Consider the following 21,317-nt stretch of genomic DNA (forward strand, 5'->3'; position numbering starts at 1 on the left):
GCTCCGCCGTCCCATCAAAACAATCCCATGTTCAGATGAGGGGAGGGAGGAGACAGGAGGCGCTTCAATAAACTCCCCCGTTCTAATCTACATAGTTACAACATCCCAACTAAAAATGTGGGTTCCCAAAACGTTCTAGGAACGTTAGTCTTTGGTTCACAAGACTTTGCCTGAACAGAGCTTTAAAGGACTGTTCCGGGTTATAAATGAAAAGCTCGATTGTCAGAAATTGTGGCATAATGCTGATCACCACAAAAAAAAATGTTTGCTCGTTAAAAAAAAAAGAGCATACCGTACATTTTGGTTAATGAGTCACTTATAATGTAAGTGAATGGGGCCATTATCGCTAAAATACACGGTTTCAAAAGTAGGCTAGCTATAGCCACAGGTCAGGGTTGCCACCCGTCCCATATCGAATCAATACGGGACGCGATGGTCAGATGGCGTCACGGTGAACTCGTTCCAGATCGCTAATTTAACAATGATATAAGTTGGTATAAATGATATAAATGTTCAATAAGATCAAACAATGTATGAATACAATCACTGAGTCATAAAGACAAATACAGGTGAAGGAAGAAAAAAAAAACGTATAAACCAACCAAAATATATGCATAAGATAAAGGAGATAATCTAAAAGATAAAAATATATTTAATATAAAAAAAAAATGTATAAGTCAGGGGCCAGGAAAGTTCTAATTTCAGCATTTAAGAAAGGGTATAACATTTTTATTAATAACGCATATTAACTCTTATTGCTAAAACTGCCAAGGATGTGGTTAGTGTTTACAGACTGGCCCCATTCACTTAAAGTTAATTACTCAAACTGTAATTTTTTTTTTTTACCAACATAATGCAACAAATGCTGTCGATTCAGTTCACTTGTACTGAACCTGCACTGTAAAAACCATTTTGTTGTTTCAACTTAAAAGTAAGTATTCATGCTGCCTTAAAATTTAAAGTTGTGTCAATTTAAGAGGGAAAGTTGTTTAAACAGAACAGAAAGTTGTCTTAAATCAATAGGATATATGTTGTTGAATGAGCTTAATGTCTTTATGAGTAAACTTGACTTTCTTAGTTCACATAACTTAATTCTAATTCAATTCTAAAATGAATTTAGAAGATCAACAACTAATCTAATCATTTGGAATTAGTGTTAACCATAGAAGCTGAAATGGCTATCCCATTGTCAGAAGTAAAATAAACTGATCTATATATATAAACTGCCAATTCATGATCAGAGACTAACATCTGATCCTTCCATCTTTTTCAAACATTATAAAGATACATGCATGTGTCACAATGGTGACAAACATTGAGTAAAAAGAACAGTTGAAATATTGCTACATGACAAATAACTGAAAGCAACAACAACCAACAGCATAAATAAAAGCCGCAAACAGTAAATAAAATTAGAAGACAGTAATACTGCAATTTGCATAATCTATTCATGCCCCAGTGCATGCTGGGAATCCATATACATGAGCATGATGTGCGTAGGTCTCTTGAATTAAGTTAAGCTGAAATCAAAAATGTATCACAATTTCAGGCAATAAAATCTTGGATAATTGAGGTAATTTCAACAAGATCAATCCATGGCAGTTATTCATATATAAGTCTACATTTTAAGTTATGATAACTAAAACGATATATATATATATATATATTTCTTTCTTTTTTTTTTTTTACAGTGTGGAAGGTTCTTTTTGGGTTATCCAGAATTTTTTATTTGTTTCATGTTTTACAGAAATATAGCGTTTGTTTAAGTTTTGCATAGTGGTTCCTGTATTTTTCTCCTTAGATTCCCATAACCTTGAAATTCCAAGAACCTCACTGAAGCCTTACTGCAACATTAAATCATAACATCAGTTCAATGCTATGAATTCATGTTCCATTTTTGAGAATTACCTGGTAAAAGCGCTTTATGGTCATGAACCTTGTAAGTCAGGGTAACCTGCTAGAAAATATATCAGTGCTCTGCCTCAAGACTTTAGCAAGACACACATTTGTCAGCTGTTCCAAACCATAAAATCCATGCATGACCAGAACACTGCCTAGAGAAACATAACAAAATATGACAACTTGCTTCTGGACTTTAGATGATTTAAGATTTATAAGTTGCATTATTAAAATGTTCAGGATTCAGAAAGAGCAAAGAATCACTAATTAATCAACAATATAATTAATAAATATCTGTGACATTCTGGGGTACTCTTGGCTGCGATTAAAATTTGAATCACCTGATGGGGTAGAAAGGAACACGATAGACCATTTAAGTTCAGAATGTGATTCACATACGGAGGTCAAATGGAGGTTGCTTTTAAGATCATTGACTGGATAGACACACCCAGGTCTGATTACTGCCAGCCCTGTTCAATCAAATCAACCCCCAAATATGACTTTTTCAGTATCATGAAGTTGACTAAGAGGTCTCACCCTGTACACTAAGCCAAGGTCGAAAGAAATTCCAGAAATGATGAGCAAAAAGGTGATTGAAATACATCAGTCTGGGAAGAGTTACAAAGCTATTTCAAAGGCTGTGGGACTCCAAAGAACCACAGGGAGCGCCATTATCTCCAAATGGAGAACACTTGGAACAGTAACGAACCTTCCCAGAAGTGTCCGACCTTCCAAAATTCCTCCAAGAGCACAGTGACGACTCCAGGAAAACACAAAAAAGGCAAGGACAACATCCAAGGAACTGCAGGCCTCTCTCGCATCAATAAAGGTCACTGTTCATGACTCCACTATCAGAAAGACTCTGACCAAAAATGGCATCCATGAAAAAGTAGCGAGGCGAAAACCACTGCTAACCCAGAAGAACATTAAGGCTCGTCTGAATTTCGCCAAAACACACCTTGATTATCCTCAAACCTTTTGGGAGAATGTTTTGTAATGGACAGAGTCGAAAGTGGAACTGCCGTGAATCAAACACAGAATTCCACAAAAAGAACATCATACCTACGGTCAATCATGGTGGTGGTTGTGTGATGGTGTAGGGATACTTTGCTGCTTCAGCACCAGCACAAATTGCAATAATTGAGGGAAACATGAATTCTGCCCTTTACCAGAAAATCCTAAAGGAGAACATCCGGTCAGGTTGCCTTTGTTTTACGTTCTATCTTGTTTGAAGATCTAAAATTATTTAGTATGGAAAATACACACAAATGGAAGAAATCAGAAAGTGGGCAAATACTTCTTCACATCACTGTAGTTTTTTTTGTTTGTTTGTTTAAAGGATTGTACCAGCCTTGATTACCCTCCATTTGTGATTGGTCCATCTATACTAACCGCTGCTGTCAGTACAATTGAGTTGGTGTTAAGATTGGTCCAATGAGACAATTAATCATCAAAGAAGAGGGATCATTTGCTAAGATTATGTCTTTTAACTCAGAGCGCTTCCAAATTCATTTTAAATCCACCACCTGATTCTTCTGTTTTTGCCAAATTGAAATAGCTAGGTAACTGAATTGTGAAAAAATTGGAAGTTTTTGAAACTTGGAGAGAAAAACATTCAAGAGGCATGCAATTCCAGGTCACCTGCTAGAATCTATCAATGTACACTTGAAAAGTTCTCCAAAAAAACTCTTACCAGCTGCCCTAGGCCATAAAATTCTTCCATTGCAAGAACTCTGCCTTCGTCTTTCTAAGCGAAGACTTCCACCCAAAAGCTACATACTTTCGTATCTGCCAACAAAGCATGTAAAATAAGGATGGAAAACAGCATTCTGTAGTAGAACATCTCTTTAATGTGCTCCTAAGATCTTGTAATGTGTCCCTTATGATGACTTCAGTAATAAGATGCTCAAATTTCAGGAGGAGCACAGAATCAACCTCTCTCTAAAATGGTTCCTGATCTTCAGATTTCTCATTCTCAATATGTTTAAACAAAGTATGACAGGTGAAATACTGGAGCACTCTTGGCTGCAAGTATAATTCACCTTATCAAATCACCGATGTGGAACATCCACATCAAATGAATACTTTGCAAATAATAAAATAAATAAAAACAGAAGATTGTGTTTGTGGTGCTTCAGAAGTAATCTGAGGCTTTCCTCCTTTTTGGGAGTGGTAAAAGGTTGTCTGTGATGGAGGCTGGGTCCTGAGTTGCTGGTGTTAGGGCTTTCCCAGGTGTTGGTGTGCTGGAGGAGGGAGTGGACAGGCCTCCGAGTGGAGTCTTGCAGCCGGTACTTCTGTGTGCAGGAGATGGAGTATAGCTGGCCCTCAAGGATTTATCTGTGAATTTGCTGGACGATCTGTTTACTAGACACTGAAGGGTGGCAGACAGTGCTGCAGGGCTCAGTCCCTTTGGAGTGAGGCTGTAAACAAGTAATATAGTCACATTTTTATTTATTAAATAACACTGCAGTAAGACTTTGCATATGACTCTTACCATGGTTTGTAGATGTAAAAACAAATTCAGAATTTTCAACTAGAGCTTCAAAGTTTTGGTCACGATTCACATGCATTGTATGGACCTACAGAGCTGAGATATTCTTCTAAAAATCTTAATTTGTGTTCTGCAGAAGATAGAAAGTCATACACATCAGGGATGAAGAAGAATTTCCATTTTTGGGTGAACTATTCATTAGGTTACGCAGATCTGTTTGAAACGGCTTTTACAAATTAAAGCAAATAAAAACGTCAACACTTTTTTTTTGCTTCCCTTGCAAGATTTTCTGTGACTTTGTGCAGTGCCTCCTGTTTCTTTGCTCTGTTTTTTGCTGCAGCTTAATTTGCCATTTTTAGTCCCAGCCTCTCTCTTCTCCCAGGCTCTGGAATCTGGAAATGAATAATGTATTTAAACATCAATAAATATGTATCCATATTTTACTGAATAATCTGAAAAAAGATTATATGCAAAGAACACTGCCATCTAATGAACATTCACAGGGTTGTCCGATTTTATAAAATTGGATTTCAATAAAACACTCAAATATCACACACACACACACACGCACGCACACGCACGCACATGCACACACACACACACGTCATTTATTTATTTTGTAAATACACACTCATATCAACAACTTTGCTAAAAGTGAAAAACAATTAAAATCAGAACATTTATGAACACTAAAAGTGATCATGACCTTGAATATTGGGCCGTGACTACTTTCCACAAGCGGCGTTTCTCAACCATCCAGATGAAAGTAGGTGCTTTCAATCTCACCGCAGATCATCAAGGGAGACTCTGTAACACCTTAATGACAAAAACAGATCACTCAATTTAACAAGAATCATTGTTTTTTTTTTCCTTCAAAACTTTAACAATATATTTGACTTTGAGCCACGTTTATGTAGATTACACAAGGATATTTAAAATACAATGTCACTACAGTACAACATGCCCCTTGTTGAGATAGTTCAGTATAGTTCAGTATAGCCCGAATAAAGTCTAAATGAAATGAACAAGAAATGAATATTTAAAAAAATACGTTTATTCCATTCTAATTGACCTGGAGCTGGAGAGGGTGCTCCTTCAAATCCATATCCGTTAACATTGGGAGATTCGTGAGGTAGGAGCTCTTTCCCATCTGGACCAACCTTTCCTTTTTTGAACTAGACAGAGGGCAGAAAGGAGAAATAGGCAATTAGTTTAATCATATTTTATACAAGTGGGATATGATCAAAGGCTGATTGTTGTGATTATTGAGTATTCAGTGTTACCTGTGCATTGAGTGCAGCAGCTTGTTGGATTTGAGATTTATTCAGGGCTTTACAGAAGGGGTCAACATCAAACTGTGTGTAGTTGTACAGTACTTCCTGCGACTTCTTGAACAGTGTGTCATCTTTTACACCTTTTTGGGGACAACAGAAATGCATGCAGTATGGCCCTTTGCCATCATAAATAAGGCAGCATGATATAGCTTAAAAATGAACATCTACATAAATTATCAGCCTATTGCTGTTTTTCAATATATATGATAATTGATTTCATTTATGATCACCTTTATAACAATGCATAGTAATAAACAGCAATGTTTACCTACATACAGTTAAACTAAAACATTGAAATATATAAAAAAATGCCAGGAGATTTACATTAATACTTTTTAGTGATGACACAAATGAATCACTAAATTCAGAGTTTTGATTCAGTTAATTAAAACAGTTTACAGAAGTGGTTTGTTTAACTGATGCGCAGAAAAGAATCATACTGACAAACCCGAATGCCATTTTTGCTGCTGAAGATTATATCAGAGAAACTACTAAAACAAGTTCTAAAACAAGAAATAAAGAAGGATCACAAGACTAATCTAAAGACTTTGAAGCTCCAAAATCACATACAGGCAGCATAAAAGTAATCCATATGACTCCAGTGGTTATACTGTATCCATGTCTTTAGAAGTGATATGATAGGTGTGTGAGAAACAGATCAATATTTAAATAGGGATTGAAAAATGTTATTTTCTTCTCCCCAATTTGGAATGCCCAATAAGCAGTACTCATGGTGGTGTAGTGACTTGCCTCAATCCAGGTGGCAGAGGACGAATCTCAATTGCCTCCGCGTCTGAGACCGTCAATACACAAATTTTATCACATGGTCTGTTGAGCCAGTTACCAAGGAAGACATAGCATGTGTGGAGGCTTCACGCCATCCACCGTGGCATCCACGCAAAACTCACCATGCGCCCCACCAAGAGAGAACCACATTATAGCAATGACAAAGAGGATACCCCATGTGACTCTACCCTCCCTAGCAACCAGGCCAATCTGGTTGCTTAGGAGACCTGGCTGGAGTCACTCAGCATGCCCTGGATTCGAACTTGTGAACTCCAGGGGTGGTAGTCAGCGTCTTTACTCGCTGATCTCCCAAGGTATACATTTTTGTGGCAATTCTCATTATTTGTTCATATCGCCACCTACTGAGCAGGGAGGATCATTTTGTTCAATAAAAAGGATGTATATATTTATCTGTTTCTCATCCACACCTCTCATGTCACTTCTGAAGATATGGATTTAACCACTGTAGTCGTAGGGATTACATTTATGATGCCTTAATGTACTTTTTGAAGCTTTTGTTGGTACCCATTCACTTGCATTGGGAGAACCTACAGAGCTGAGATATTCTCCTAAAAATCATTGTTTGTATTCAGCAAAAGAAAAGAAAGTCATACATCTGGAACAGCATGAGGGAAATGATCATTTTTGGGTGAATTAGCCCTTTACATTACATTCACAAGCCTTAGAAAGCATCATATGCTGATACACTGACGGATATCCTTGTAGAGGACCTTTATCTTCAGGGTAATAAATGAGTGCATTTTTGGCTTTATACTGCCCCCGTTTCCAATCCCACCTTTGTGCATTCAAGTGCCTGCTTCTCTGTGGATGGCAAAGCCAAATTCTGCTCATGCCTCTTTAAACACCACAACAATACATATTGGTCATTAGGCAAAATACCCAAGATTACTCATTGGCATTGCCAATAATCAGGGTGCATTTTTGCATTTGTTTTCTACCCCTTTGTATTCATTTTCCACCTCATACAGCCATGCATGCCTCAATTTGTCCTTGTCATCTGCAAGCTCCATTATCTGCTCAAAGGATGCATTGTCCTCACTTGTGTTTTTAGCAAGAAAGCAGTCCAGGGATGGAAGATCCTTTTCCACGTCTTTTTCCTCAACTTTTCCTGAAACATCAGACGAGACTCAAACTCACGTAAAACGCCTCATTTTGCTTTAAAGTCAATATGGAACACCATTTGCGACCCAATTTACTTCTGTAATTTATACATTAAAAGAAAAGTGGTCTTTATGTGACAGCTGGTTGGCGAGAAGGGGTTGAAAAATAATGGTCTTGGTGATATCAGCCAAGAAGTAGTTTCCTGATTTAAAGACTTTATAAACATATTTTCAGTTGCAGTCACTCACCATCCTCTTTTGCTGCTCTGTGAACATGAAGGTGATTCACTCCGACCATCTGGGGTCTCAAATGTCAAAGGGGTAGCATCTGGGTGGGAACAAATTGATTTACAACATACCAAAAAGTGGCCATCGTTAATTAAACAGAATATTACTACCACTTACATAAATAAAAATGGTCACTTACAGGGCAAATAGGTGCGCGGGGTGTATTTAGCTTTCGCAGACCCGTACTTGATGGCTATCTCCCTCATCTGTTCCAGATCTCCATTCCCCCCTGCTTCCAGATAATCCTTCTGGGCATGTAGTTTGGAGACATCTGGGGAAAAGTCTCTCTGGATGATCTTCTCCAAACTCTTTAGAAGAAATGGTGACAGATGTTATTACAATCATGTGCTGTTAGCAGGTGAAGAGAGCAGAAATCAAATCAGATATCAGGTGTGTTTATAGAAGACACATAGAACCTAAACTGCTGAGAACCACATTTGTACTATGTGTTATTTTGATAGGACATTAGTATTTTGTGTAAACTGTAGTGTTTTGATGATCAGGGTAGTGAAGGGCAACTTTTTTCTATAAAAACAGCTGTCAAGCTAAATCAATTTTATTTATGGAGCACATTTTAAAACACTGACATTGAAATAGGGTAGCTGAAATGAAAACCATATCAGAAAGCGGTCATCATGTGGTGTGGCATGCTATACTCAATCTAAAACTATTTTAATTTAAGATTTAATTATCTTTTTTTTAATTATCATGCATGCAACTTTTGATACTTAATATGATTTTATACATGGTATATTTGTACTATGTCACGGAGCAGAACCATTTAAAATGAACCAGTGAAGACAAATAGGGGATTGAATTTATTTTATGGAAATGATGACCAGCTACAGGACCTATCTCCCTTTAATTAATATACATTTTAAGTTAAAAGGACATTTCTCAACGGCCAACCCATTATACAATGACTGTAACACAATAAATACAATGAAACACTATAATCCAATGAGCTCTGTAAGGAAAACTAGTAATAATATACTGTATAAGATCTACAATTGTCTTTTCCTTTTTAGTTTCTTAGGCTCTTCAACAGACTGCCTAACAGCGACTGTACTGGCTTCAGACACAAAGCTTTCCCTTTGTCCGTCATATTTGACAAAGTTTAATTGAAAGATCAGTTACAAAATATGTTGTTTACGTTAGCCACTCAGCTAAGTGTTCGATCCCTTATTAAATCCCATTTAAAACAACATTACTTATTTAACCACCTATTTTAACAAAAGTTATTCGTTTCATACAGATAAATGTTAATGTTAACGCTTAGTCGAGAATAATTAACGAAATATACATTTTAATCAATAACAACAGCTAATTCTGAACATCCGCTTCTTCATCGTCTCTTTTCCGCTGAACAATAGATCAGAACGACTCCGCCACCTACTATTTACCAAAGTTGCAAGTTGTTTTTCTTCAACTATAAAATGGACAAATTGCCCTGTACATGAACTCTACGATCCTATCATACACGGGCGTATAATCAAAGCAAGAAAGCTCAATGGGGTTAAGATACATAACACTCTTTTCCAATTATTTGTTGTCCAAATGACTGTTTATCTTTGCCCACTCTAACCTTTTCTTTTTGTTTCAAAAGTGGCTTTTTCTTTGCAATTCCTCCCAAAAGACCTGCACCCGAGTCTTCTCTTTACTGTTGTACATGAAACTGGTGTTGAGCAGGTAGAATTCAATGAAGCTGTCAGCGGAGGACATGTGAGGCGTCTATTTCTCAAACTAGAGACTGATGTACTTATTCTCTTGTTTAGTTGTACATCTTGGCCTTCCACATCTCTTTCTTTCCTTGTTAGAGCCAGTTATCCTTCATCTTTGAAGACTTCAGTGTACACCTTTGTATGAAATCTTCAGTTTTTTGGGCAATTATAAGCACTGTGTAGCCTTCAATCCTCAAAACAATGATTGACTGATGAGTTAGAGAAGGCTTTTTCATTTTTCTTTACCAGATATTGACCTTAAGACATGCTAGTCTATTGCATACTGCGGCTTCTCAAAACATACAAACACAAAGACAATGTTAAGCTTAATTTAATGAAACAAATAGCTTTCAGCTGTGTTTGATTTAATGACAAGCGATTTTCTAGTACCAAATTGGCAATTTAGCACGATTAATCAAGGATATGGTGTTGGATTGATGGCTGCTGGAAATGGGGTCTGTCTAGATCTGATCAAAAATTACTATTTTCAAATAGTAATGGTGCTGTTTTTTACATCAGTAATGTCCTGACTGTACTTTGTGATCAGTTGAATGCCACTTTGGTGAATTCAAGTACCAATTTCCTTCAGAAACAGCAAAATCTGTACATTATTCCAAACTTCTGGCTGCCAGTGTAAGCGCCAAAAATTTAGTTTTCAAAGCCATTAATACAGTTTAACAGATAACATATCAAGATGTGAAGATATGTTTGCATTCAACTTTGTACATTTATGACTTTAATAATGAAAACAGAAGAATGAAAACCTTGTGACTACAGAAACGTAATAATAATATAAGTTAACGTCTAACAAAACATTCAATGTTATGAATATACCCTGAAAGAGCAAAAGAGAAAAGTTTGGCTGAAAAAGAAATGTACTTAAATATGTTCTGTCACTTTAAAGCAGTCTTGGCTGTTTATTAAATACAGTATATCAGTGAAATATAACAGTCTACGAGAGCTACTTTTTCAAGAGATAGATGTGTGCGCCCTGTGCATTTGAAATACAATGCTAATTAAAATGTTGTTACATGAAACACAAAATGTAACCATAAATTGTGAAGTGACCTAAACTGTTAATAATTACGGCCTGGTATATAATAATAAAAGTGCAAAGCAACTAAAGCAAAATATAATCATAGTGATTGATGAAATTATAAGATGCAATAAGAGTTTCATTGTTATTTGTTAAGCTAAGCACAGAAGCAAGTTGCATTGGCATAAAAAAGCATTTCCATTACAGAGAGATGCAGAACTAAACACAACTGCATTTACAATACCATAAAATATTGGGTGGCTTACATGATCCTGCACATGAGACATTTTATTACTATGGAATGGCAAAAAAAAAAAAGGTCAAGCGTCTGCAACACCAAACTGCAACTCATTCTTAACAAATGCTAGCTGTAATTTTTCTCTTCTGTTTGATGCCTCTAGTGTCACAAAAATGTACTTCACCTTTAAGCGTTTATTTGTCACATTCAGATATATAATGTATGTTTTTCTGAATTAAACCAAATAAATGTGTGCATAGTGCTACGAAGACGTGATAATAGAGGCCAATTGTCTGCATAGCACTGTTCAGCGCAGTGATTTTTTGGCCCATTGGGAGCTTCTTGGCAACTTTGTGTTACAGTGAGGTCAGAAGCAAAGGCACGTGTTTTGAAGCATCAACGATGACATCACCGTAAATCCAGCACTGTCGTACTTCCGTCAGTGATAGTGACATGTCTGCTAGCCTGAGAGACAAGAGCACAAGACACTGATATTTACATGTACATAGAACCAGATTTTATATCAAACATAATGTAAACAGACACAAGATACATTACGGCATATTGGAAACACATTTCAATGTTTTAAATAAGATTTTTGTGAATAACAACATAAATTTCAGTCTAATTTAGATTTTTTTGTTTTTGTTAAAGTAGAAAATCTCTTCTATTGTGTTCCATGAAAGAAAGAGAAGTCATACGCATAAATTATGACTAAATTGTCATTTTTGTGTGGACCATTCCTTCAAAAAACTACCACTTACAGAGAAGAGGGGTGGCTCCTTTGGATGCGGGTGGAATCCTCTTTGTTTGCAGGAACAGATCTCGTCCATCCCGTTGTCAGTCAACCGGAAGTAGCCCGTCCTGGAACATGTGTTGTCACATTCAAAAATGTTCTGGCTAATTATCACCCAAAAGCCATAATGAATATAATGACTTAATCATGTACAGCTGATAACTTACTCCTTAAATTTAGGTGAGCACACAATGGCTATGGACTCAGGAAGCATCATTTGATAAGAACAGTGTGTGTGCAGGTCCACACTGGACAAAAAGGCCGTCTGGGTGGGATGGGTCTAATGGAAAATAATAAGGAATTAAATACTGTATATTGTCAGCAAATCTGTCAGACTTTATACTGGGTTTTCACACTTTTTGACCAATTAATCTTCCAGTCGTTTATGAATACTGGATATAGATTTTATTTTTAAATAATTCAAAATCAGACCAATTCGCTAAAGAATCATTCAAAATGCTTTTTGAATTGACTGGGCAATTTAATAAAAATAACTGACACAAAAGAATAATTAGCTCACAAACCACACAATTCTATGGCTTGTGAGCAAGTTTTCCTCTGTGCAAGAGCAATGTTAAGCTGATTATATATTTTAGAGAAGTATATACTATAACTAAGTATATACTTAACTATAAAAATTTACATTTACTATAGAAATGTCCAAGACTTCAATATTGTATTAATTTGCATGTCTTTGCACGTTTGTGGATGGAAACGCTTTGTTGATGAGAGAGGTCAACAGAAAATGGCCAGACTGGTTTGAACTGACAAAGTCTTCGGTAACACAGATAACCAGTCTGTACAATTGTGGTGAAAAGAATAGCACTTCAAAATGCTATTCTGAGAGGTGGGTTGGCGCTGTTTTGGCGGCAGGAGGGGGACCTACACAATATTTGGCAGGTTTTTTTTTTCTCCCCAATTTGGAATGCCCAATTAGTGCGTGTGGAGGCTTCGCGCTATTCTCCGTGGTATCCACGCACAACTCATCAAGTGCCCCATTGAGGAGATTACCCCATGTGACTCTACCCACCCTAGCAACTGGGACAATTTGGTTGCTTAGGAGATCTGTCTGAAATCACTCAGCATGCAATGGATTCGAACTCGTGACTCCAGGGGTGGTAGTCTGCGTCTTTACTCGCTGAGATACCCAGGCCCCCAGGCAGGTGGTTTTAATGTTGTGGCTGATCGGTGTATAAAAAAATGTATTGTGATCGAAGGGACATGGAAATCATCATACATGTATCCAGCCCAGTGTAATGAGGTCATTCTGATCTTGAATCAGGAAAAGTTCTTCCTCGTTTTCTGTGTTGCAGTAGTCCGGTCCTCCAGACTGCTTGGGTACAATCACATGCGTCACCGTGAAGGCGTTCTTCATCTGTAAAGACAAACTCACAGTACTAATCATACGCTCTCTTTACAGGAAACATTTCAAAAGATAAAGCAGTGAGATTTTGTTCTTCCTGGGAAAGCTACAAGTCATCGGAAATTCATGTGGCCCATCTATAGACATTTTCCACTACATTAATGATAATGGGAAATAGATTTACAGATCTATGGCAAATCCAAGTCATTGCTTTGTTAATTCGTTACTTTGGTATCCAAGTTTAAAATGGGCCATTACACTGTGTATGACTTTATTTTTCAGAACACAAACAACAATTTTTAGAAGAATATTTAAACTCTGTAGGTTCATACAATGCAAGTGAATGTTGACCAAAACTTTGAAGCTCCAAAAAGCACATAAGGGCAGCATGAAAGTAATCCATAAAACTCCAGTGGCTTAATCCATGTATTCTAAAGTGATGCAGTTGGTTTTGGGTGAGAACAGACCAAAATATAACTCTTAACTATAAATCATCAGCAGTCTCCTTTGCGACCATGATTTCAAGCTCAATTACACTTCCTAATGCCATCTAGCGCTCTGCGCATGCGTGAAACACTAGGAAGTTTAATGCCTAGATATGGGCATTAAATGAATGCCTACATATTGCATTGGCAATATGTACACTGAAAAATGAGTTCCATTTTGGTCTGTTCTCATCCAAAACTGATTGGATCACTTCAGAATACATGGATTAAACCATGGAGTTTTATGGATTACTTTTATGCTGCCTTTATGTGCTTTTTAGAGTTCTGGGCACCATTTACTTGCATTGTATGGACTTACAGAACTGAGATATTCTTCTAAAAGAATCTTCACTTGTGTTCTGCAGAAGACAGTCATACACATCTGGGATGTCATGAGGGTAAATGTTGAGATAATTTTAATTTTTTAAGTGAAGGATTCCTTTAATCACAAAAACAAAAGAAAGAAATAATGTAGGGGAAATGTGAATAATTGTTATTAAAATAATACCACAATGCCAAAAAAAAAGTCCCAAAAGTGGCCTTTATTTTCTTTTCGCTAAACATAATTTCATATTTTTTTCTTTAGATTTTGGGGTGAAATATGACCATTTTATCTTGTAAAATCTGCCTTTGAAAGCAAATCTGCTTGTGTGTGGAAATGGTTTGGACATACCAGCTTGCCACAAAGAATCCCACAGGTCTCCACTGCCCGCGCTGTGTTGGCATCTGCAAGTTTTAAGAATTTCTGGCACAGCTCAGCGGGTACAAACAGCTGCCGCAAGCCATTTACCAAAGCACCTACAAAAGACACACAATATGATCTTAAAAACCCCATAACACAAAAAAAAGACACTATATTAATTCCTCATAGCCAGTCCTGGCTTCAAACGGCTACTTCTAAACATCAATGTTGAACATAGTGTCCTGCACATAGCTCACTGTGTCCTGCACTGACTGGAACGCTTGGCTTCAGAGAGCGGTCGAACGCTGGGAGGCCTGAAGTTGGAGAAATATAGTTTGGAGTTCCTCCAGGAGGTGTCGGTATTGTAAACGAGGCCTGAGGAGGTCCTATATCAGGCACGGGCAGATCTGGGGGAGCTGTCGGTGATGTTGGGACGCTGAACTCCTGTGCAATTCGCTGCCTCTCCTTCTCCAACTCCTGCCTGCGAATCATCTCCTCAAAGGCGCTGAAATGCTCCAGCTCGCGCTGACGCTGTTGCAGGTCGGCTTGTCTCTGCCGTTCAGCTTCTAACTCCAGCTGCCTGGCCATCTCTCGAGCCTGGGCCTCCTCCTCCGCCCTCTGTCATATATAAAAATTGCCAATCCTGAACACTTCAAACTATTGAGAAAACTGAAACTACAAGATCCATGACAACTGGGGAGGTGGTAGTAGCTTAAATTTAACATGAAATGGCATTCACAGTAAGGGATGCACCAATGTATCAGCGGCCAGTATTTATAGGCCAATTACTGACCAAATTAAAACCATCGGCATATTGGTTATGTGCATGAAAACGCAGATATCAAACACCAATGTTTTCTTATAATTAATTAGTAACACACTTTGTAAAAACTTTGTAACACACTTTGTAACACACTTACTTCTGTAAATCCAGAAATAATAGACACAATATGTAGAAGGTGTGGTGCTCCTAAGAACATTACAATAACCAGCGTTACAGAAGTGACCATTGTGAAAGCGGCACTTGAGGGGAACCCTTGAAACCAGCAGACTTTGACTTCTGAGACATCTGTATATTTTCCATTAATGATTAATTGAATTAAGATTGAAATCGCAACATGGCATTTACTAAACTAAAGCAGGAATTACATATTACCCATTCTACTTTTACTACATCAGTCATATGTGTTATGGGAGAAATGGCATTAGTGTGATATAGTAGAAATAGTAGTATGGCAGTATGAGATCAACCATAGTCTGCATTCAGTGCTGTGTGAGCAAGCGGCACCCTCTAACGATTTGGAAAGTATTATCCATTATACCAATATAATACAGAATTTAAAAGGGAGTTTGTTTATTTGGTTAAAAATTTTAATTTTCTATGATGTGGTTGTCATTTCAGTGGAATTGCCCAACATAAGCATAGTATGAGTTTGTAATGTTCTATCATATACAGTACATACGTGTAAAATGTGAGATGTTTTGAACAGCAAAAACAGATGTGCAAAAAATATTTTAGATGTACAAAATAAACGTTTTTTTTTATCTCGTTATTATTTTTAGTATTTTATTTAATATTTTTAATCTGTTAATCTTCTATGTATAAATATATTAATATATAATGTATTCATTGTGTCTTACTTTAATATTTTGGCCTGCCATGTGTTTTGGATTGTGATCCAATCTGTTTCATAGAAATTATTTACTGTTAGAACAGTAAAAAAGCTTTTTTACCTCTTTGTAAATTTTTAAAGCATAAGTCTTAAGTGATGATAAAAAAGGTGTGGCAATTTTTTTTTTTTTTAAATGCCAAATGTTCATATCCATGCAGCCCTACTCGCAATGCATTTTACTTCCGTAATACAATGTACAGTGTTTCCAAAATAAACAGAATATTCAATGGACTTGATTTTATTTATCGAGAATTGATTGGATCGTTAAAAGTGGGTTACAAACAGAACAGAGTCAGGTGATTGGAGGGGAGGGGCTGAAAAATATAGTCGTTTCAGAGGTGGAGCTAATTATTAAAATTTGATAAGTTTGATGTAAGTAAATTTGTTGTTTTTTTACTTTGGAATAATGTGCACTGACATATTAAGTAGGGCTGGGCGATAGGAAGATGTAATTGGATATTGACGATATCTGACAAAAACCTGAAAAAAACCTGATGCAGATCGTGGCAACCATTGACAGATGACGATCGACAATATAGGGAAATGACAAAATCATAGAGCAGGGAAGACGGCAAATATATTAAATAGTAGCCCAATTGTTTTCATGCACTTGCGTTTTTAGATGCTAATACATTTTTAAATGTAAAAAAAAAAAAACTTCTATTCATTATCCGACCACCCCATAAAGAAAAGGAATTAGACTTAAGTTTTCTTTCGGAAATAAAATTATGTCGAGCGAAGGCCCTATTAAACAACCTTTATGATTTGCTTACGGAAAGTGCAGTTTAAGAAACAAATACGAAATGGTTTAAAACATAAAATAATGCAAAAACAATTTCAACCTGTCGATTTCTATTTGTTTAACCATAAACTAAGCGAAGAAACAAACTGTTGTAGCTGTTTAAGGAAGTAGAAATTATGTGGGTTGCATTTAACTTTCCAGAGGGATGGTTAATTTATATTTCAATTATTATTATTATTGTTCTTCTTCTTCTTCTTCTTCTTCTTATTATTATTGTTTAAATGTTTTTATTGTCCTTAGATCTTAATTTGTATTGTAATTTTCCACCTGATGTCATAGACCGATATTTGCTTGACAGCAAATGGGGCCAGGTGGAGGAAGTTGGAGATGGTAAAGGTATACATTTTGGGAGGATATATACAATTTTTTTACCACTTTGTTATTTTAATTGCTTTTTCGTTTCATTTGAAGTGCAATTTGAATTTAGATATATCTTTGGCTTATGTTTTTTGTGTTTGAATAAATACAATTGTTAAAGCAAAATCAATAAAGCAAAAATACTCACTGATCCCTTGGCAGTGGGTTGACGATGTAATCGCAATATATATATATATATATTTTTTTTTATTATCGTGAAAATATTTCTTGCATATCGCCCAGCCCTATAAGAAAGTAAACTAAATCGGGTCAATTTTGACATTATGTAGACTTTAGTTGGCTACTAACACAATAGGTACATCTTAAATCTCTGATGAAACTTTAAAATGACTGCATGGATGGATTGGTGCTGTATGTATCAACCCACCTTTTGGATAAGATATTCTGCATGATCTTTTTCATACTGCTTGAGAAGCAACTTTTTCAGCTCCTCTGCTTTTGGGAAGGCGATTTCCTTTAATTTCTGCACACAAAAAAAGGAGAGGGAATTTTAGTTGGCTTGATAAATGTTATCATACTGATCATGCTCCATCGAGCTTCAAAGATGTCAAATTTCCCCAGAAAGAGGGAAATTATTTCCTACCCTTATAGTTTCTTTCTTTTCAGGAATGTTGGCGGTTTTATAATCCCGATGCCTAGGAAGTTTTTCAATAAACAACCTACAGGGAAGTAAACCACATTTGAATATTATTTGCGTATCACCTATAGCACCATTTGTCAGTACTGACCTACAAATGCAAAACACAGTAATGACACATACACATTAAAACTGAAAGTAAATAATTCTGTGGATTTTGTTACTGCAATACTCCTACTCCATTTTTGCAGAACGTGAGTATATTAAATATAGTTCACAATCAAACCTGTCTGATACAAAATAGAACATATTCTAAGGGACACGATTTTGGTCAAAAATCATTTTGATAAAATGTGTAGAAAATCATGCCTTTGCACAGCAGAATATGCAATTACTTTACACTCAAACTAAAAATGTAGAATGACAGCTTTTTTGTCTCCCAAAGTCTGCAGTTTGGAAGCAGAAAAAGACTCATAAATGCTTCCCTGACAGCGAGGAAATAACTTTTATTATATTACCGTAGATTAGAAGAATGAACTTGAGCATAAGCCACTGAATCTTATATTGTATGTTGAATCAACCACCAAACCAGTGCAAAGCATTACTGCGTTACTGACGTGATGTACTTGTTGTACAGAATGAATGCATGCTCTACATTCCCCTCCTCGGCATAGATGTTGGCCATTCGGATGATCTCCATGCCTGAACGGAAGTATCGTCGGGGCGGCACATCCTCGCTAACGTCGACGGAGCTTCCCAGTTTGGTGAGTGCACGGACCCTCTCCTCAGAGGACAGACTGAAGTCATTTAGCTCAGACATACTGTCTCCTGCCTGGAGAATCAAAAAGTCACTTTAGAATATACAGAGTTATTTCCATTATAAACAATGGCTTTTAATACGGCAGTGTTCATATTTTGAAACTAATAAAGCTCTAGCTTTAAATCAGGTTTTGTGCACATTTATACATATATACTGTATAATAGCCCCAGAAAGTATGGGCACTTGAGTCAAACTTAAAAATCTATCATTTATTTGCAATAGTTAATGAAATATCAAGCCAATCAGCAAACAAATGATGTTAGAACTTTTCTAAAAAATTAAATCAAATCTAACTCCAATATTTTTAGCCATTATTGAAGTTACTTCTTACTGGTCCGAAGATTATTTTTTAGTAAAGTTTAGTCAAGTTTACACAGGTATAGTTTAATACATTACATATGGACATATTACACAAACATTTGACAATCAGAAAGTTTCTAGAAGCCTTTTGTCGAAATCCGCATAGAACATTATCTATTTACATCTATTTTATAACTTCAAACTTAATTTTTTTTTGTGTGAAATGTTTTTCTTGAAAAGCTTGTTTGCACTATTTGTCTTCCATTTTGTTTCTAATGCAATGAAATTCATAATTTTTTAAGCGTGTTGGCCACTGTACATGATACAAATATACAGATTTTTGCATATTTTGCATCATATAGTGACGAAACATCTCTGTGATATACATGGAATGCGCGAGACTTCATAACGATCGATTCAACTTTCACTTTGATTTAAATAAACCTGGTGCCACCCATGACTGACAGGCCAAGCAGCTAAAGACAATGACAGCATGATTAGACAAAATAAATAACTTTTTTACCTGATTTCAGCGCTCTCCGTCAAGTTTTCAAAGACGCTTTGATTTGATTTTACCTCAAATACCTTCGTCATATTTAGACACGATAAAAGACATGTTCGCTATGTCTACATTAGCTGTAATATAGCGCAACACTTCCTGAATCGTATGCTCAGACTCCGCCCACCTAGGTCACCTGACTGTGACGTAATACCTAAGACGGACCAATCGCGATGCGCTTCTATCCTTACTTTTAATCAAATGTACTTATTATTATTTTTTTACATATATGATAAATTATTCATCTGCATTTTTCTCATACTTTTGCCTTTTTCTGCCTTTTTCAGTCTTTCTTTAATGCTGCTCTTATTTATTTTATGCAGTGGCATAGCCATAAACAAGACTTTGGGTGTGCCAAGAGAAAACAGAAAACTTAACTAAGCACAGTTAACTGAAATATAATAAAATGACCATTAGCAACCATTGTAGTAGAATATTTTTTTTTTAAACCAGTGAAGAGGCTCTGCTAATCTATACAATTATGAGGCTTAATAATTAGTCCAAAAAATATTTTGAATGATTCATCGTTAGTTTTACATTATAAATCATGGTACAATTTGCACAATACAGAAAAAAAAAAACATTTTTAAAAACCTTTTGCCATTTATTAATTGAAAAATAAAATTAATTAATTTATTGAAAATAAATAAATCAGTAATGCATTGTGTTGAACAGAGGAATGCACAACTGCATGAAGATTCAAAACCTTTTTAGAACATTCTTTGTATTTATGGAGTACATGGATGTTTGGTTCATAATAAAAGATAAATAAAATTAGTACTGTTGTTATGTTAAATATTAAGCCACTATAAATAAAGGATTATACCATGTCTGACATGATGCAAACAGTAAAGCATTCAAAAACTGTCATTTCATTTACATGTGCAAGCATATATATTGTGTGGCAGTTGCACACCTTGGCACACCCGTGGCTACGCCATTGATTTTGAGTAGCACCTTATTTGATTTTGACCAGAATGAAAACGAGGCTGGGTACAACATCCATACTGACGTGATCATCTCTATGCCCTATTCCCTTCGATGACTCTACTATCCACTGCTTCGAGCTTTAGAGGGCTGAAAGGTCTGGGTTGAAATTCTTTATTAATTCTCACTTTTTAAGTAATGTTTTATTGGAAATTACTTTAATCAATCTTATGGGTATCTCATGATTGTTCTCTCTTCGAAATGCCATTTTGAAGTCTAATTTATTCCAACTGGAATGCAGGAAAAAAAAAAATTCTAAAGAAATTTCAGCAGACAAAAACAGCACATAGTGGTAAAAAATGGAACAAGGGCCTTATCTCCCTTTCAAAAATCAAATATGGTGATACTCTGAATAATGTCATTCAAAAAGCACTTCTACTGTATAGCGTTTCAGTTAATAGACAAAATCAAAAGTAACAGTCCGTATCTGGTGTGGCCACCAGCTGCATTAAATACTGCAGTGCATCTTCTCCTCATGGACTGTACCAGATTTGCCAGTTCTTGCTTGCTCTTCCACCAAGGCACTTGGAAGTTCCCGGACATTTCTGGGGGGAATGGCCCTAGCCCTCTCCTCCGATCCAACAGGTCCCAGATGTGCTCAATGGGATTGAGATCCGGGCTCTTCGCTGGCCATGGCAGATCACTGACATTCCTGTCTTGCATTAAATCATGCACAGAACGATCAGTATGGCTGGTGGCATTGTCATGCTGGAGTTTCATCTCAGGATGAGCCTGTAGGAAGTGTAGCACGTGAGGGAGGAGGATGTCTTCCCTGTAACGCACAGCATTGAGATTGCCTCCAATGACAACAAGCTCAGTCCGATGATGCCGTGACACACTGCCCCAGACCATGACGAACCCTCCACCTCCAAATCGATCCCTCTCTAGAGTACAGGCCTCGGTGTAACGCTCATTCCTTCAACGATAAAAGCGAATCCAACCATCACCCCTGATGAGACAATACCGTGACTCGTCAGTGAA

The 21,317-nt window shown here is 36.5% G+C and overlaps 1 protein-coding gene and 1 pseudogene across 1 annotated transcript; both read right to left on the reverse strand.

The window, feature by feature from the left end:
• Window positions 1-3,771: 3,771 nt before the first annotated feature.
• On the reverse strand, window positions 3,772-9,876 carry LOC127635764 (splicing factor ESS-2 homolog; annotated as a pseudogene).
• Window positions 9,877-10,053: 177 nt separating this feature from the next.
• On the reverse strand, window positions 10,054-19,460 carry LOC127635805 (STAM-binding protein-like A). Its single transcript, XM_052116036.1, has 10 exons — window positions 19,314-19,460; window positions 18,288-18,502; window positions 17,677-17,752; window positions 17,461-17,556; window positions 14,498-14,858; window positions 14,232-14,356; window positions 12,948-13,085; window positions 11,878-11,990; window positions 11,679-11,778; window positions 10,054-11,379 (listed from the first exon to the last, which is right to left on the reverse strand). Exons 2-10 carry the CDS (start codon window positions 18,488-18,490, stop codon window positions 11,323-11,325), a joined length of 1,269 nt encoding a protein of 422 aa, XP_051971996.1. The 5' UTR covers window positions 18,491-18,502; window positions 19,314-19,460; the 3' UTR covers window positions 10,054-11,322.
• Window positions 19,461-21,317: the final 1,857 nt, after the last annotated feature.

The sequence above is a fragment of the Xyrauchen texanus genome, chromosome 43 (assembly GCF_025860055.1).
Source record: "Xyrauchen texanus isolate HMW12.3.18 chromosome 43, RBS_HiC_50CHRs, whole genome shotgun sequence".
Classification (NCBI taxonomy): domain Eukaryota; kingdom Metazoa; phylum Chordata; class Actinopteri; order Cypriniformes; family Catostomidae; genus Xyrauchen; species Xyrauchen texanus.

Coding starts and splice junctions, on each gene's coding strand:
- LOC127635805 (XM_052116036.1), bottom strand. CDS start 18,490: ATGTCTGAGCTAAATGACTTCAGTCTGTCCTCTGAGGAGAGGGTCCGT. Junction 17,557..17,676: donor AAAAGAAAGAAACTATAAGG/GTAGGAAATAAT, acceptor TTTTGTGTGCAG/AAATTAAAGGAAATCGCCTT. Junction 13,086..14,231: donor GGATTCTTTGTGGCAAGCTG/GTATGTCCAAAC, acceptor TTGTCTTTACAG/ATGAAGAACGCCTTCACGGT.